The sequence below is a fragment of the Lepidochelys kempii genome, chromosome 1 (genome assembly GCF_965140285.1).
Source record: "Lepidochelys kempii isolate rLepKem1 chromosome 1, rLepKem1.hap1, whole genome shotgun sequence".
Classification (NCBI taxonomy): domain Eukaryota; kingdom Metazoa; phylum Chordata; order Testudines; family Cheloniidae; genus Lepidochelys; species Lepidochelys kempii.
The window spans coordinates 313316016-313335100 of NC_136380.1; the positions used below are offsets into that span (position 1 = coordinate 313316016).

Consider the following 19085-nt stretch of genomic DNA (forward strand, 5'->3'; position numbering starts at 1 on the left):
GACTAAACAATCCCAGCTCCCTCAGCCTCTCCTCATAAGTCATGTGTTCCAGACCCCTAATCATTTTTGTTGCCCTTTGCTGGACTCTCTCCAATTTATCCACATCCTTCTTGTAGTGTGGGGCCCAAAACTGGACACAGTACTCCAGATGAGGCCTCACCAATGTCGAATAGAGGGGAACGATCACGTCCCTCAATCTGCTCTCTATGCCCCTACTTATACATCCCAAAATGCCATTGGCCTTCTTGGCAACAAGGGCACACTGCTGACTCATATCCAGCTTCTCATCCACTGTCACCCCTAGGTCCTTTTCCGCAGAACTGCTGCCTAGCCATTCGGCCCCTAGTCTGTAGCGGTGCATTGGATTCTTCTGTCCTAAGTGTAGGACCCTGCACTTATCCTTATTGAACCTCATCAGATTTCTTTTGGGAAGGAGGATCCCCAGTCAGCTCAATTCTTCTTTGATGTTCCCTAAAGCCTGAACAGTGGTTTGGATTCATACTAAAACCCAGGATCTGGTAAAACTGCTCGCTTTCAGGTTTTGATGTGAAATGTTCCCACAGCCCAAATGAACACTATGTACAACAGCTAACCACAGAAGAAATGTATATTTTCATTTCATGGCACCTTAACGCATGAATCTGGGCTATTTATTGTTCTTGTTGAATTGTTATCCAAATTAACAGTATAAATATATAGCCATAACTTCATTCCAGCCTCTCCCTTTTTTATGTTCAGAAATTAACATTTTATTGGTCTGGCGGCACAGTAGCCCTGTACTTCGCTTTCATGTGGGTGATCTGAAGTCAGGAGTGATTGCTGGACAAATCTGCCCCTTGACTTCAAGGACATTGCATCCATTTGCATCAAGGACATGAGTGGTGTACATCCAATCTTTTTGTGTAATAGCCTACTTATGAAGAAGAAACTTCCATTACCCCTACCTGGCTATAGAGAAGATTCTACAATACAGTTTAACAGAACAGAGGAACACAAGGGGAAATCTGTGCTAAAATACAAGATATTGTTTTAGCTCCCTTGCTTAGGAGAAAAATGGGAATTTTCTTGCTGCTGACAATTATAAAAAATAATATATGTTTTTTAAATGAAAGCTCAAATGCTCTAACTTCTCATTAATGAGAACTATGTAATCAGCCTGCTACTTACAGTTAGGTGAAGTTGATTTGTCCAGTGACCAATTACTTTGTATTCTGCACTTTTGTTGGTCATTTGATACTGAAATATATCATAGCGCCCAGGTGCATCTCCATTTTCATTGAAAATAACAGGCGTTCCAGCACTCCCTACAAAACAGTTGAACAACAATTGATATAAAGTTCCTCCAAAAATATTCTCATAAATCTACTTTAGCTTCTATTTTTTTTTCTTTAACATGTGCTGGAAAAAATGAGACAATATGATATAATTACATCAAGCAAGTTTTCATGCAATGTTGCCAGCATTATAATAAACCTAAAAAACTTGTAGAGAAAGGCCATTGTTACTTGTAGAGAAAGGCCATTGAAAGGACGTTATTACTTGCATCACAATATAAACTGTCCGTCAGTGCCAGCTAACCTATGTAAAATTAATCAAACCAAATTACAAAGGTAAATGTTCAGTTAAATGTTTAACACTGATTAACATTAGATGGCTATTTTAAGAAGCAGGGATAAAATCCTGGCCTGTTGAAGTCAATGGCAAAACTCACACTGACTTCAATGGGGGTCAAAACTTCACCTCAGGACTGAGTACAGTGTAACAAAAGTGCAGGCAATAGTCAGGCTGTGTCTGGTCAGCTGAGAGTTCCACAGGCATAGGGGAGCTCTCAGCTAAGCTGGCATAGCCTGGTCTTGCACCACACACCCCAAGGCCCATCATATGGGGCATGCTAACAGCAGCAAAGGGTTTTGCTGGAGTGCTACTGGACTCTGGCTGGTCTCAGCTAGTGAACAGTCACTTTGGGACAATTGCCAACTGGCATAGAGTTAAACCAGCATAGAACGGGTGTAACTCAGTGACGAATAAAGCCCAGAGTTTCTCAGCAATTACAATTGTCAGGAGTGGTGTACTGAAGGAGTGGCGAATTCCAACTCCCTCCACCCTGAAAATTAGAAAATGAGAGAACAGTCAAAGTGTTGGAGGAAGAAAGCAATGTGGGATTCCACTTGTGGAAGTGAGTAGCTACTTGCTATGGTATAATGTTAAAAGACTTTGGGGGCCTGTATCATGACTTAGCTAGAATATCTAGAATATCTTCAGCGGAGGATGAGGTTGGAGATCCACATCTGGGAGTTGCCTTTTGGTGGACCTACCTGTGTGAAATGACTTGGGTTGGTTTTGTGAAAATTTTGCAATATTGCAAAGCTCTGGTGGCTGAAAACAATGGCTAAAACAACATGGAAAACCAAGTCTCAGTTCTCTGCACGTTCCTCTATCCCCACTCCGGAGGCAGCGAGGCATTCAAACGATGAGAGGCTGCAAAGAATCTCAGGTGCCAGGTCGCCAAAAGGAAACTGGACAACTCTCAGTGTGCACTTATAACTGCAGAACACTGACGAGGGAGGAATCAATAAACCATCTCATGGAGGAAAAGGCAAAAACAGCATGCGATGTGCTGGGTGTTTGCGAAACATGAGGAAAGAAGGAGATGGAGGTCAGCTGGAGGGATGGAAGCATAACATTCTAGGAAAAGGAGAAGGCACGAGGACAGTTGGAGGAGTCAGATTCATCATAAACAAGGAATGGTCTTCGAAAATTGTCTCATGTCATTTTAAGTCATTGTGTATCGGGGTGCTTTACCTCTGATTGAACCGAAATAGTACCCTCAAAATCATCCAGATCTATGCTCCCACAAGTGCATGAGAAGACGATGATGTGGAAGGATTCTATCAGCAACTGGAGGAAACCCTCGTTCAGAGTTCCACATAAACTATTGTAATGGGAGATTTTAATGCCAAGGTTGGAAGAGGGAGAGAGGGTGAAAAGTTCATAGGAAGGTATGGTATCGGAGAATGAAACATGCAAAGAGAATGACTAGCTATATTGGCAGAGACGAGGAAAATGTTCATTGGTAACACCTGGTTCTGAAAGAAGGCCAACAGAAGATGGACCTGGATTGCACCAAACGCGATGACAAAAAATGAAATCAATTACTTTCTGATCGATAGATGATGCATCGTGCAGGATATATCAGTAGTGCCATCATTCAATATTGGTAGCGATCATCGCCTACTGAGAGCCAGACTCACGTTCACTGTGAAGGTGGAGAAAAGAGCGCTGTGTATGGTAAACAGAAGGTGCCAACCAGTAGCTTTCGATGAGGCAATCCTGAAGGAAAACATTTCTAGGGAAGATTGGAGCCTCCTGGACGACTGCAACGATGATTATGAGAACTTCAGTAAGAGACTGAAACGGTGTGTGAAATCAGCTGAGCATGAAAGACCAAGAAGAGCTAGCGGAAGAATCTCGGAGAATACAAAGACTTTATTGGACAAGAGGAGGAAAATGAAAAGAAATGGCAGTGACAGGCTTGAGTACTCCCCTCTCTGCAAGCTCATATGAATGAAGTTGAAGGAAGACTTTGAGAAATTTTGAACTGAAAAGCTCCTAAAGGCTGCTGAAGATCGCAAAAGTCTCAAAAAATGCAAATGGGAACTGGAGTTGTAAGGTCATCATTATCGGCTTTGAAGAACAGGGACGGAGAATCAGTAACCGATTGAACAGAGGTGGAGGCAATTTCTATACCCAGCTGTTTGCATCCCATATAGATGTACCAAGGCCATCACTTCACCAAACCGATGAACACATACTTCCGGTTCTCATCAGCAAAGTCCGTCATGCAGTCCATCAAAATAAAGAGGGGAAGGCTCCAGGCAAGGACGGTCTGACAGCAGAAGTGCATAAGGTGGGAAGTCAGGAACTTTGGAAAGCTCTCACCCAAAGGTTTAGCTGCTACCTGGAAATCCAGAAGATAACGTCCAGTTGGAAAGAGTTCAATACCGTCTTGTTCCATAAGAAAGGCGATCGAGAAAATCTAAAGAACTATCACCCAATCTGCCTGCTTTTGCATATCTATAAGTTGTTCACTAAAATAATAACAAATTGACTGTCACGAAACCTGGATGAACAGCAACCTAGAGAGCAGGCCGGCTTTTGAAGGAATTACAGCATGAGAGACCACATCTTCACTCTAAACCAACTACTAGAGCATTCAAGGGAATACAAGTTCCCTTTGTGCATTGCCTTCGTGGAATACAAGAAGGCTTTCGACAGCATAGAGACTAACGCCATTCTTGAAGCTCTTTCAGAACAGGGCATCAGCATGAAATATATCACATTACTAAAGGAAGCGAACTCTGGCTGCAGCACGGACATATCGCTGTTCGATACTCCCCTCCGAATCCCCATCAAGAAAGGTGTGAAACAAGGAGATACTGTTTCACCAAAATTATTCACAGCCTGTCTCGAATTGGTTTTTCAACTAGCAGACTTGAAAGGCTGGATTAATATCAACGGCGAGCGGCTAAATCATCTCAGGTTCACAGATGATATAGTACTGATAGCCGAAAATATAGCCCAGCTTGAGAGAATGCTTAAAGAACTGAATGCGAAAAGTAGTCAAGTTGGATTAAAAATGAACTAGTCAAAAACAAAATACATGAGATCAGATGTTCTGCCAAGAACCCAAATAACTCTTGGAGGAGAGCAGATCCAAGAGGTTGATAAATATGTTTATTTGGGCCAGGAAGTCAACATGCGCCATGATCAGAAAGGCGAACTGTCGTGCAGAAAAAAAGTTGGATGGTGCACATTCAATAACATCAAGGACATCCTCCAAGGAAAGATCAGCAAAACAACTTGTGCAAATCTTTTTAACTCAACCGTGCTTCCAGCGATGTTATATGGCAGCGAAACATGGTCACTGACAAAGACTGAAGAATATCAACTGTCTGTCACACAGAGGGCAATGAAACAAAGATTTCTGGACATTTCGCTCCACGATCACATCCCCAGTGAAATAATTAGGCAGCAGTCTGGAGTGCGAGACGTTGTTGTTGAAAGTAGGCTCAGCAAAAAGCAGTGGGTGGGACATGTGGCCTGACTCAGCGACAACAGATAGACCGCAGCTTTTTCCGAGTGGTATCCGTGAGAACAGAAACGGCCATGTGGTCGGCCTCCAAAGAGGTGGGATGATTTCCTAACAAAGAGATATGGACAAGCATGGTGAAGGATGGCCAGAATAAGAGAAGATTGGAAGACGTGTTGTGGTCGGCTCAGTCTCAACTGATGAAGGACCGACAGTCTATGCAGTCTACGCAAAGCTCATACCAAAAATCTCTAGACATTCTGTTCAAACTACAAACAATTGTTATAAGTTCAAATTCATTTTATGATCATTTGTCAGCAACCATTTAACACTGTATTTTAAAAGTAAGTAAATGGAGGCTTTCCATGTTTTATCCACTTATAGTGTAGTTATGCTGCAATCTATTATTTTAACCTATGATTGATGCAGGTACTTATATGCAACATGTCACCATTGTAACTATATTGAGTGCTTCACAACAGAAGGTATATGGTAGAAATCTTAGGAATGAGAGAACTGGTTTGGATAAACTTAGAGCTTAGCTGGACCTTCACCTGACCCTCAAACCAAACTTTTTCTGAGGCTCAAATGCATTTATGTTTTGTTGTCCATTTCTTACTCACTTTCAGAACCAAAAGTATCAAAATATTTCAAGAAAGTCTGTATTTCTAGCCTGCCTGGAATCAGGAAGTACCTCAATCTCTATTCATAAGGTCTCCAGACCATTTTAAAAAGCCCAAATGGGAAGTATGTGGAAACATTACTCTAACCAGTCTCCCCCACATGCCAACCAAAAGTGAGTGGGGTGACTATGCTGAACCTTCAAAGAAGTGCAGCAAATTATATTCTTCTCAGCGCAACATCAATACTTCCCAATACTCCCCCTGGGGGTGCAGCGGTGCACCAGCCCTTCTGTAGGACTGTAGTTCAATCGTGATATAGCCCTAAAGAGTCATACAGAAGGACAAGCAGATGGGCTGGATATCTGAACCAGTCCCCTGAACTTTGCACATCACTAACATAGTCCTTTTTAGGTGTGCATTTTTCAATTTTTAGCATCCTTTTAAAGGGAGTTTCTGTGATTGACAATGCATATTGTAAGTATTCTGTGGCCTCCTAACGTCCTCAGAGCTCTACAGGGGCAGTGGGGCTAGAACTCAGAACCACCTCCTCCCACCTGAACAAGAAGAGACTCTTTCTTAACATGACACATAGCTGGGTAGTTCTGATTGCATCCAGCTGAAGGCAATGTATATCAGACAGTTCAACACAAAATAAAGGGAAAGATTACCATTTATTAAGGCTAAAGTCATATTTCCTTATCATAATTTGAAGTAATAATCTAGTACTGAAAAATCCCATCCACCCTGGGTAGCAGCAAATGACTTTTTGTGGTCAACTAGCATATTAGCGAAACAGTATTAAATAATGGCCTTCTGACCCAATCATAGGTGAACCCTTCAAAACTGAGGTCGTTTAAACAAGGCCAACACTGTGATTCAGGAAAAACAAAAACAAAAAAAAAAACCCATAAATGAGGTGTATGTATGAGAGAGGGGAGCAAAAGGAAGCTAACATTATAGAAGAGTTTGATTTTTTTAAACCTTTTGGCAAGAAGGATTCTTTATGGTAAACAATTGTTTCACAAGAGATTCCTTAGACATGAAACATAAAGTCAGTGAAAGTGTAAAATATCACAGATCCACAAGCATGATACAGCTAGCTGAATATAATGTATGACAATACATCCTGTAACACATTCGGTGTTAATATTACTGAATCTGAGAGGAATTAAAGAGTCCTTAATGAAAATGAATGTGTGTGGTGTTGTGTGTGGAGGACTCTGAACAGCAAGAAAAGCAGATACTGAGATAGTGGTTGACTCTGATAGACAGGCATTGATTCCCCAGTAAAGGACCTTAAAATTAGTGCAGTGGTCAGCCTTTTAGATATGTAATTGGCTTTTTGAGAGAGGAAAAATGCTAATTTCTATCATAGTCCTGGGATTCCTCATATAGAAATGTTTAATGCTTCAGGAACTTGGTGTAAATGCTAAAAAAAAAAATGGCTGTGATGATAGGCTGAATCAGGGCCACATACCAACAATTCCAAACTCTCCTGCAGCAGATTCAGTACAACGATTTCCATAATATTCCATCAAATCTCAACACCTTGCCATTCTTATCATGCCAGCATATCAAACTGTATCTATTTTCTTAAAGACAGGTTTCAGAGTAGTAGTCGTGTTAGTCTGTATTCACAAAAAGAAAAGGAGTACTTGTGGCACCTTAGAGACTAACAAATTTATTTGAGCATAAGCTTTCGTGAGCTACAGCTCACTTCATCGGATGCATTCAGTGGAAAAACTGAATGCATCCAATGAAGTGAGCTGTAGCTCACGAAAGCTTATGCTCAAATAAATTTGTTCGTCTCTAAGGTGCCACAAGCACTCCTTTTATTTTCTTAAAGTAAGTGTTAATACAGAAAAGCCTCATTATTGAAACCCTAATCCTGGAAGCTGATCCATGTGGGTGGATCCTTTTTTCCACTGGAAGTCCCACTGAAAATGAAGTCTCATTGTGGGGGTATGCCCAGGTAGATCAGCGTACAGGACTGAGTCCTTTTGATGCATTCAAATATAGACAATAGACTGGTCTACAGAGAAAATCTCAGAATGTACTATAGCTTAAAAAATGTGTTAGAATTAAGACATATTGGAAGAGTGTGGCAGTTTATAGGATCATCAGTCATTATGATTAATAATATAATCAGTTTTGAGTGCTAAGGATTTTTATATAGCTTCTCTTTTTAATTAACTGTTAAAAACAACAAAGAGAATGTCTGATGTACATTAATTAAAATGTGATTGGGAGAGTAGCAAAGAAAAAGCTCATATTTGAACTGACAATACTTAGAAATCCCAAAAGGGAAGGAAGTATCTTTAACATTTAAAAGGAACTATTTGTCACTGATATGCATTTCAACAAGACAGAAGAAAATAGAAGGGTTAAATGAAATCAACTCAGAGAAAAAAGAGGAGTTGTTAAAACATTTTATACTTGGTTAAGGGACAGAAACGGCAAAGAATTATCAACAATTAGGTAGAACTGAGGGAGTCTAATTTGCGAATGTTAGGCTGGAAGACAAAAGAGCAATATGCACTGTATCCAGTTATGTAAGGTTCAGTTATAAATGCAGCTATTATCTATGCAATCTCCATACAGAAGATCATATTCAAACAATGAACAATATGGTCTCTAAAATAGCAAACAATTATTGTTCTACAGCTATTAAAATTTGCATTTTCAAACAAAGATCTTTGATAACAGCACTCTAGAATTACTGATCATGAGCTGTTTCAAAGTAGCAGCCGTGTTAGTCTGTATGAAGCCAGTGAACCATTCTCCCTTATCATGTGAGATGATACTGTTGCCAAGTGGCTGGCTCACAGAGAAGATAAGGGGCCCAGGTACTACAGTTCACATTGTAGAAGCCTATTTTAGGAGGTGCTGGATGATTCTAGTTCTGATTCCACAGAGGTGGGGTAATTTGTCTGGTGTCTGTTGCCTGCAGCATATGGATTCATTATAAACCTGCTGCCCATTACATTTCTGCACAAGAGACAGCCAGAATCCCACACCCTTCTATTCCTATGCACAAAGGGGAAGTGTTAGTGCCATGAGTGATAACAGATGTCCAGAAGGGAGCAGACTAGAGCTACGGCTTCACTGCCTCCTGCACTATCAGCTATATCAGAGCTAATACTGGGACGAGCACTCTGCACCCTATGTGCACGCAGGGGCTGATCCACATGTGCTTCCTTCTCCCAGCAAACCTTGAGGCATTCTGCCAGTTCTCTACATAATCAGGAAGTGTATCAGAGAAGCTTATCTGGCTTACAGCTGGACTGCACAGTAAGTTAACGGAGAACTACTAGAGTCACACAGTAAGTACATCGCTGTATTCCTATGAAAATGGAAACGTACAGAAGAATCCATTAAAAAGTCAACATTTTCCTACCCACATAACTCCTATTCTATTTATATAGAAAACCAGTGGTAATCTCACCTACCATGTGACTGTTGGCAAATCACATGGATACAGTGAGACATCAGAAAAAAATCAGTTTTTGTGCAGCAACCACAGCACTAGGATGCATCAGAGACACAATGTTGCATTTGTGTGAAAGAATGGGCTGGAGTCTATCAAAATGTCAGTGGGCAGATAAAATTCATTTTTTAAAAATGTAAACAAATACACAATGATTTTAAAAGTTGGGGTTTTTTTAACATATCTTGCACCTTCAACAGTAGCTGGTGTATTTTTCACAGTCCTTCTCAGAACAGCTAATGGTCCTGGTGTTCTGCAGAGGGAAAATGAGAGCTCTTTTGCCTTAAATGAATGCCGGGAACTGAGTGAGTCGAGAACTGCTAGGGAGCCTCTGTCACAAATATAACTGAACTTCATTTGCAGTAGTGTCAGCAAAATAGTACATAAAGCTCAAGAGAACAGTATAGTTGTCACTGACTCCCTCCCCTCAGAAATCACATATCCTCCCTAGCTCTCACTCCTCTACCATCCTCTCACACTCATTTTTCCTGAGCCACCTTCCTCCTCCCAGGTCCCATTACCAACCTTCACTTTTCCACTGTTTTCTTTCATGCAGATCCACCCCACTTACCTAGAAAGATATACTTATTGTACCATAATTACTTCTTCACTGCTGGCCCTCCATTGCCCTTTGCTACGTTGTCATTCCATTAGGACATTCCTGTTCGGCAGCACAGCAGGTGAATTCTCCCTAGAACACTTGGTACTAATCAGGAGGTAAACATGATACCCTGATGACTTAATTTATAGCCCAAGATATTCTGGAGCAGTGGTCTCATTGCAAAGTAAATAAATAAATGAAAAAGTTAAAAGGAGGGGGCATAAGTGTGGACCTTACAAAGGGCTCTATATGAAGTTAAATGTGCAACTCATGATTTTATAAGACTTCTTCATCTCCCATTGGTATCTGGATTGTTTCCTCTGAACTGAGCCCTTGTGGTGGGTTGTATTCCACAAGGATGCTTTCAATGTCACTTCCATACTACACCCTATTTTCGACATGTGCACACACCCTTAACTTTGCAAATAAAGACTTATTGAGCTGAAAATTGGTAGAATGCTTCTTGGGCCAAGGTAGAATATTTCCTACCAATTTACCGAGATACTGAAAGTGGGGAGGAGGGGTTCTGGAATTACTGTCTCTTCAAATACAGGGGGTGCCTATAGTTTGAAAATTCTTCTCTCTTTTTTTGCTCACTCATAATTCCAATATTAGAGGTGGTGCAGACATAACACACACCTATCGGAGGACTCCCTTTGGGCACACACTAGTGCCAGTATCAGACCAATAAAAACACAGAATTCATTCAGATTATTTTGGGGAACAACCTTTGGAAATGTCAGCAAACAGGAAGTTATTGCACAATCACTGGAAGAAGAGATTTCTTCTTCTGATTCCAAAAAGCATGGCCATGGGGAGCCAGGGAAATGACAGTGTGTGTTGTGAGGGAGTGGGAGAGGAGCAGAGATATGGGAGTACATGAAGGGCTCAGTGGAGGGCATAAGCACGGAGTTGGATCATGCATAGCGTCACAGTACAGTACAAGGGGCTCAACAGGGAGTTGAACTGGGTGGGAAAGTTGTAGATGAGATGAAATCCACAGAGCTATCTATAGCCATGTGGTATTGCCCAGAGATGAGATTCAGACTCCTGAGTAGAACTTCCAGGCTCATGGACTCCTGGAGGCTTGCCAGAGCATAGCTGCTCTCTGGTGAATCATGGTGGTTTGTTAGAGGGAGAAGCTACTATGGTTCAGAACAACACCTGTGTGAGGAGCAGTGAGCACCTTTGGAGTCTGGCGGACTGTTAAAGTAGCATTACTGGGAGGACTTAAATGTCCCCCTAATGTGCCTCATTCCCATGACTTGAGCTTCTACCCAGTCTCCAGTGATACCCACTGCCTGTGAGTCCAGGTCTTCAACCTCCCTGCCAGATGATCCAGTCTGATGAACCAGTTCTTCAGCAAATTTCTACTTTTATCTGCCAGCCTATGGGACAGCTGGTGGTAGCTGGGGTTTTGACAAACCTTCAGCTATCAGGCTCCTCCTCTCCTCTGCCCCTTCCAACCAAAATAAAGGGCATGGAGGAGTGAGTTGGAGGGGAGAAACTAATAACTGAAACTCTGTCAGAGCCGTTAGGCTCTCCTAAACCATGACCACACCCTTTGAAGTCTGTACACAATACTTTAATTTCATAATTTTATTAGTACTTACGTTCAAGGAAGCATATATTTGATGGCATATTTACTCTCTCTGTCCTGTCACTCCTCTCAAAAATTACACTGTCAGGAGTAAAAGAAAAATCACTAGGGAAATTGCAACTCTCCAAAATTATGTTACAATGAAGTTGAGGTTTTGGCCATCATGACCTTCCTCAATGCTAGTTTAAATCCTTGAAATGTTAGGACAAATCAGGAAATATTTATCTTCCCTTGCACCAGTCCTGCAAAAAGTTTTAGAGATTTTTGTTTTTTGAAAATGTGAGAAATGTGAGAAAAACAGGACATGAAGAGAAAGTTTTATTCTTCTCAAACAAGACACAGATGTAGCCTTAATTCCTCCCCGTTAGGAATGCTAGTAGGAAATCAGAACATCACATCAACTTAGCCCATTGTAACAAACATCATTTTTCTGTATGTCCAACACAACTCCAGTTGAGGACTCCTGTTCATGCAATACAACAGGATCCCAAATAAGAACAATGTAATACCATTAATCCATAGATCAACTAGTTATGGTTCAGCAAGATCACATTAGACACACTGAGCTCTCTCTTCTTCCCACAGTATTCTTGCCAGCAAGTTAAAGAAGTATGGGCTGGATGAATGGACTATAAGGTGGATAGAAAGCTGGCTAGATTGTCAGGCTCAACAGGTAGTGATCAATGGCTCCATGTCTAGTTGGCAGCCGGTATCAAGCGGAGTGTGCCAGGGGTTGGTCCTGGGGCTGGCTTTATTCAACATTCATTAATGATCTGGATGATGGGATGGATTGCACCCTCAGCAAGTTCGCGGATGACACTTAAGCTGGGGGAGAGGTAGATACACTGGAGGGTATGGATAGGATCCAGAGGGACCTAGACAAATTGGAGGATTGGGCCAAAAGAAATCTGAAGAGGTTCAATAAGGACAAGTGCAGAGTCCTGCACTTAGGACGGAAGAATCCCATGCACCGCTACAGACTAGGGACCGAATGGCTAGGCAGCAGTTCTGCAGAAAAGGACCTAGGGGTTACAGTGGACAAGAAGCTGGATATGAGTCAACAGTGTGCCGTTGTTGCCACGAAGGCCAATGGCATTTTGGGATGTATAAGTAGGGGCATTGCCAGCAGATCGAGGGATGTGATCGTTGCCCTCTATTCGACATTGGAGTACTGTGTCCAGTTTTGGGCCCCACACTACAAGAAGGATGTGGAAAAATTGGAAAGAGTCCAGCGGAGGGCAACAAAAATTATTGGGGGACTGGAACACATGACTTATGAGGAGAGGCTGAGGGAACTGGGGATGTTTAGTCTTCAGAACAGAAGAATGAGGGGGGATTTGATAGCTGCTTTCAACTACTTGAAAGGGGGTTCCAAAGAGGATGGATCTAGATTGTTCTCAGTGGTAGCAGATGACAGAACAAGGAGTAATGGTCTCAAGTTGCAGTGGGAGAGATTTAGGTTGAATATTAGGAAAAACTTTTTCACTAGAAGGGTGGTGAAACACTGGAATGTGTTACCTAGGGAGGTGGTGGAATCTCCTTCCCTAGAAGTTTTTAAGGTCAGGCTTGACAAAGCCCTGGCTGGGATGATTTAGTCAGGGATCGGTCCTGCTTTGAGCAGGGGGTTGGACTAGATGACCTCCTGAGGTCCCTTCCAACCCTGATATTCTGTGATTCTATGATTGTTGTTTCTAGCTGTATAATAAGCTGTGCAATAATTAAACAGGCTAACAATACATTAGGAAATCTCCTCATATGATTTTCCAGTAATTGACACAGGTCACAAAAGGCTTCATTTTCTAACTATGCTGGAAGGAGGAAAAGAGACACTGGATGTTGTTTAATTAGGCCACAACTTTATTCCCAAGGCTTTGTCTACACTTCCAGGGTAAATCAACATAAGTTATTCTGCTCCAGCTACGGCTATGTCTACACTTCCGCAGGACTGATGCTGCTGTGATCGATACACCAGGGGTCGATTTAGTGGCTCTAGTGAGGACCCGCTAAATTGATTGCAGAGCACTCTCCAGTTGACTCCGGTATTCCACTGGGAATGAGAGGAGTAAGGTGAGTCGATGGGAGAGTGTCTCCCATCTACCCAGCATGGTGTAAACACCGCAGTAAGTTGACCCAAGCTATGTCTACTCCAGCTACATTATTTACATAGCTGGAGTAGTGTAACTTAGGTCTACTTACTCCGGTAGTGTAGACATAGCCTACGTGAATAACATAGATGGAGTTGACATAGCTTAGGTTGACTTACTGCAGTGTCTGTACTACACTGGGTTGACAAGAAATGCTCTCCCATGGACTTACCTTACTCCTCTTGCTCTCGATGGAGTACCAGAGTCAACCGGAGAGTGCTCTGCTGTCGATTCAATGGGTCTTCACTAGACCCACTTAATTGATCCCCGGTGCATTGATTGCAGCAGCATCGATCCTGCGGTAGTGTAGACATAGCCTAAGTGTCAGGAAGTGTCCAGCCAATAAAAGTGTACTATGCAGGTAATTCCATAATCATTTGCATATACCTAGAGGTCTTCTGTCAGCCCTCCCTCTTTACCCATCCTGGTCTCCAGTCAACACGCCGATGGGACCTCACCATACCCTCTTAAATGAGGGTTAAGGGAGCTATAAAGGAAGGAGAGTTTGGCTCCCTGCCATATCAATCAGAGGAGCCCCAAACCCCTCATGTTTCTACTCCTTTAAGGAATACCTCCTTTAAATCCTTTACCAATCCATGTTATGTGACCACTGTATCTATTCCCTAGAAAGGACATGCACTGGACATTCACCACAAGAAGGCACCAGCAATTAGTTGGCTGCCATCCTCCCTCTGCCCCCCATACCTAGCTGGGTTTCCAGACTTCTACTAAGTGCCCTCTTTAATATGGACCAAAAAGGAGTCAGCTCCAAAGTCTGACAAGTGGACCCCAACCTCCCTGAATAATTCTGGTGCCCTGTATGCTATGTCCAGATTAAAAATTACCAGCCCGCCCCTCCCCCGACTTTGCCAACTGTAAATTTGGCCACCTCCCTATTTACATACCTCCTAGCCTTGTCAACCTGAGGGGACTTCACAACTGCCTGCCACACCCGTCATGTCCAACCAAATAATTTTTACTCCTAGGAAAAGTTCCAGGATCTGCCCCAAGTCCTTCTGAGCTCTAATCATTAAGTACACCACTTTAAATGTTCCCAAATTATTTTCCCTGAGGTGAATCACAATCATATCTGCTGTAGGCTCAGGGGCCATAATGGTGTATAGAAGGGGCAAGAGCTTGTCTCATAACATGCCCTTCCTCCCACACCAGCTCAAGACTGCTTCACCACGAGGCCCAGCAGTGAACCTCCCGACAACCTGGAAGCCTACCTATGTGCCCAGTAAACAACAGCGTGACCGCAAATCCACACCATCAGCCAGGCCCATGTGCCAGCATCTGGAATGAAAGCACAAAGGAAAAGGAATGCTGATTCCCCAACTGTGGTCTCACATGCATTCAGTATGCTTTATGTCAACGCCCAATTGCCTGAATTGCACTAGCCCCCAGAACCAGCTTAGTCGCTTCTGAATGAGTGGGAACCAAATTCATGCGCTGGAAGCCCCAACTTGATCAGTCCCCGTCTTAAAACTGTAACAAACTGGTATGTTGTGAGGGGACTCCCATCCTGGTGAATCAAGAAGGGCCCATCACACCCTGACTTATTTCCATATATGCCCTCACAGTCTCCACAGGGCACATCCCAAGCTCACCACCCTCCTGTAGAATAATGGATGCACCCAAGCCTCCTATAGAATAATGGATGCACCCCCGTATTTCACCTCCTTGAGGTTAATATCACAGATTGCCTCTCCCAATATGTATCCCTCAGTTCCAAAGCCCATCCAGGAGAGTCCCTACAGGACCCAGGTACTAGTTCGCTGATCCTAAAAGCTCAAAAAAACACTACCAGAAATGCCACCCCAAACAAGGTTGCATCTTGTTCACAATAACACACGGCTCTAGAATCCATACCATATCCCTGAGCATATTACCCGGGATGGGATGGGTATCTTCTATAGGGCTGGTGCCTCTAGACCACCCTGTTAGAAATCTCTGAACTAAAAACCCATTAGCAGGATCTGGGTAATCATTCAGCCTACTGGCAAATGTAAGGGCTGCTAGGCAAGTGGAGATGGTTGTCAGGTTGCTAAAGGGATGTACTGCAGCCCCCATTCCTCCATAATGGGCTATATCGGTGACAGGCCCTCCCACTCCCAAAATTGCACAAAATCATTAAAACTTCTCTCATAGCTCCACAATGTTTATGGAGCCACTGATCTCCGCACTATCCTGACAGCCATCATATTCCAAGTTTCCACAATGCTAGTGGCATCCATTCAGGTTCCTTGCTAGCTCCTGATTCTGGCTCCCAGAATCTGCCCATCTGAAAATGAGACAAATTGTCAAGGTTCCTTCCCCACTCTGAACTCTAGGGTTCAGATGTGGGGACGTGCATGAAAAACCCCCTAAGCTTATTTTTACCAGCTTAGATTAAAACTTCCCCACGGTATGAACTATTTTACCTTTTGCCCTTGGACTTTATTGCTGCCACCACCAAGCGTCTAACAAATATATTACAGGGAAAGAGCCCACTTGGAAACATCTTTCCCCCCACCCCAAAATCCTCCCCAAACTCTACACCCCCTTTCCTGGGGAAAGCTTGATAAAAATCCTCTCCAATTTGCATAGGTGAACACAGACCCAAACCCTTGGATCTTAAGAACAATGAAAAAGCAATCAGGTTCTTAAAAGAAGAATTTTAATTGAAGAAAAAGTGAAAGAATCACCTCTGTAAAATCAGGATGGTAAATACCTTACAGGGTAATCAGACTCAAAACATAGAAAATTCCTCTAAGCAAAACCTTAAGTTACAAAAAGACACAAAAACAGGAATATACATTCCATTCAGCACAGCTTGTTTTATCAGCCATTTAAACAAAACAGACTCTAACGCGTATCTAGCTAGATTGCTTATTAACCCTTCACAGGAGTTCTGACCTGCATTCCTGCTCTGGTCCCGGCAAAGGCAACACACAGACCGAGAGAGCCTTTGTTTCTCTCCCCCCATTCCAGCTTTGAAAGTATCTTGTCTCCTCATTGCTCATTTTGGTCAGGTGCCAGCGAGGTTGTCTTTGCTTCTTAACCCTTTACAGGTGAAAGTGTTTTGCCTCTGGCCAGGAGGGATTTAAAGGTGTTTACCCTTCCCTTTATATTTATGACAGTGAGCATCTGCTATGCCGTTATCAACCCCAGGCACATGTTTGGAAGAGAAAAGATGTCAAAGCTTAAACATTGTAGCATAAATGCCCTACCACCAATCTCATAACTCTGTTTGATCTGGACAACTGGCTATTGATAACATGTATCACGGCCATGTGGTCCCGTCAGAAACATACCTTTTTATTAGCTAACTCTATTTCCCAAATGACCAAAATGGAGGAAAAAAATCCAGAAATGTTAAATCCTGCACTATTTTTGTATCCAGGTGGAGCGCCATCTCTGGGCACATTACCTCCCTTGGTAAAATACCCCCAAACCCATACCTCCTGAAGCATGTGAGTGGATCTTTAAATCAGCCTCAAGTATCCATTCCTCCCTCCCCACAATAGACATTCCACCAAAATGGCTCAGAGACTGCTCCCACACCCCCAAATCCTCCTTCACCCTTCTAGAAACTCACCACAAGTTGCCCCAGGGCTACCATCCAGTAGGCAAAATTAAGAAGCCCAATAATGGATTGAGCTCCCAAAGTGTAACTTTCCTAGATGCTCTGCCTCTCCTAATCAAGCCTGGGAGCTCTTGAAGCTTATCCTGAGGGAGTCGTGATATACCCATTAGTGTGCCTAGTTCAGTCCCCAGGTAGGTAAGAGTTGTGGAAGGCTCCTCTGTTTTTCCTTTGCTAGGCGTACCTGCAATTTTTTGCCCAGGGTCAGAAAGAGATCCATCAGGCTAACACACTTATCTGAAGAGCAGCAGAATATGGACCCTAGACTTCAGAAAAGCAGACTTTGACTCTCTCAGGGAACTGATGGGCAGACCCCCTGAGGGGCTAATATGAGGGGGAAAGGAGTCCAGGAGAGCTGGCTGTATTTTAAAGGAGCCTTATTGAGGGCGCAGGAACAAACCATCCCGATGTGCAGAAAGAATAGCAAATATGGCAGGCAACCATCTTGGTTTAACAGAGAAATCTTCAATGAGCTTAAACACAAAAAAGGAAGCTTACAAGAAGTGGAAACTTGGACAGATGACTAGGGAGGAGTATAAATATATTGCTTCAGCATGCAGGGGTGTAATGAGGAAGGCCAAAGCACAACTGGAGTTGCAGCTAGCAAGGGATGTGAAGGGTAACAAGAAGGGTTTCTACAGGTATGTTAGCAACAAGAACAAGGTCAGGGAAAGTGTGGGACCCTTACTGAATGGGGGAGGCAACTTAGTGACAGATGATGTGGAAAAAACTGAAGTACTCAATGCATTTTTTGCCCTGGTCTTCACAGATAAGGTCAGCTCCCAGACTGCTGCCCTGGTCAGCACAGTCTGGGGAGAAGGTGAGCAGCCCACAGTGGTGAAAGAACAGGTTAAGACTATTTAGAACAGCCAAACATGCACAAGTCCATGGGGCTAGATGCAATGCATCCAAGGGTGCTGAGGCAGTTGGCTAATGCGACTGCAGAGCTATTGGCCATTATCTTTGAAAACCCGTAGCAATTGGGGGATGTCACATACGATTGGAAAAAGGCAAATATAGTGTCCATCTTTAAAAAGGGGAAGAAGGAGAATCCTGGGAACTGCAGACCAGTCAGCCTCAGCTCAGTCCCTGGAAAAATCAAGGAGCAGGTCCTCAAGGAATCCATTTTGAAGCACTTAGAGGAGAGGAAAGTGATCAGGAACAGTAGGCATGGATTCACCAAGGACAAGTCATGCCTGACCAACCTGATTGCCTTCTATGATGAGATAACTGGCTCTGTGGATATGGGGAAAGCGGTGGATGTGATATACCTTGACATTAGCAGAGCTTTTGATAGGGTCTCCCACAGTATTCATGCCAGCAAGTTAAAAAAGTATGGATTGGATGAATGGACTATAAGGTACATAGAAAGCTGGCTAGATCATCGGGCTCAACGTGTAGTGACCAATGGCTCAATGTCTCGTTGGCAGCCGGTATCAAGCAGAGTGCCCCAGGGGTTGGTCCTGGGACTGGCTTTATTCAACATTCATTAATGATCTGGATGATGGGATGGATTGCACCCTCAGCAAGTTTGCGGATGACACTTAAGCTGGGGGAGAGGTAGATACACTGGACGGTAGGGATAGGATCCAGAGGGACCTAGACAAATTGGAGGATTGGGCCAAAAGAAATCTGATGAGGTTCAACACGGACAAGTGCAGAGTCTTGTACTTAGGATGGGAGAATCCCCATGCACTGCTACAGGCTGCGGACCGACTGGCTAAGCAGCAGTTCTGCAGAAAAGGACCTGGGGATTACAGTGGACAAGAAGCTGGATATGAGTCAACAATGTCCCTTGTTTCCAAGAAGGCCAACAGCATATTGGGCTGCATTAGTAGGAGCATTGCCAGCAGATCCAGGGAAGTTATTATTCTCCTCTATTTGGCACTAGTGAGCTACATCTGGAGTATTGCGTC

The 19085-nt window shown here is 43.2% G+C and overlaps 1 protein-coding gene across 4 annotated transcripts in view; it reads right to left on the minus strand.

Annotated features, from left to right (window-relative positions):
- Window positions 1-19085, minus strand: part of GRM8 (glutamate metabotropic receptor 8) — a 455209-nt gene that overhangs the window by 84630 nt on the left and 351494 nt on the right. For all 4 annotated transcript variants that reach the window (XM_073328248.2, XM_073328251.2, XM_073328250.2 and 1 more), the window contains one exon: window positions 1168-1304. In XM_073328248.2, coding sequence (XP_073184349.1) covers window positions 1168-1304 — 137 coding nt within the window. The remainder of the gene's footprint in view (window positions 1-1167; window positions 1305-19085) is intronic.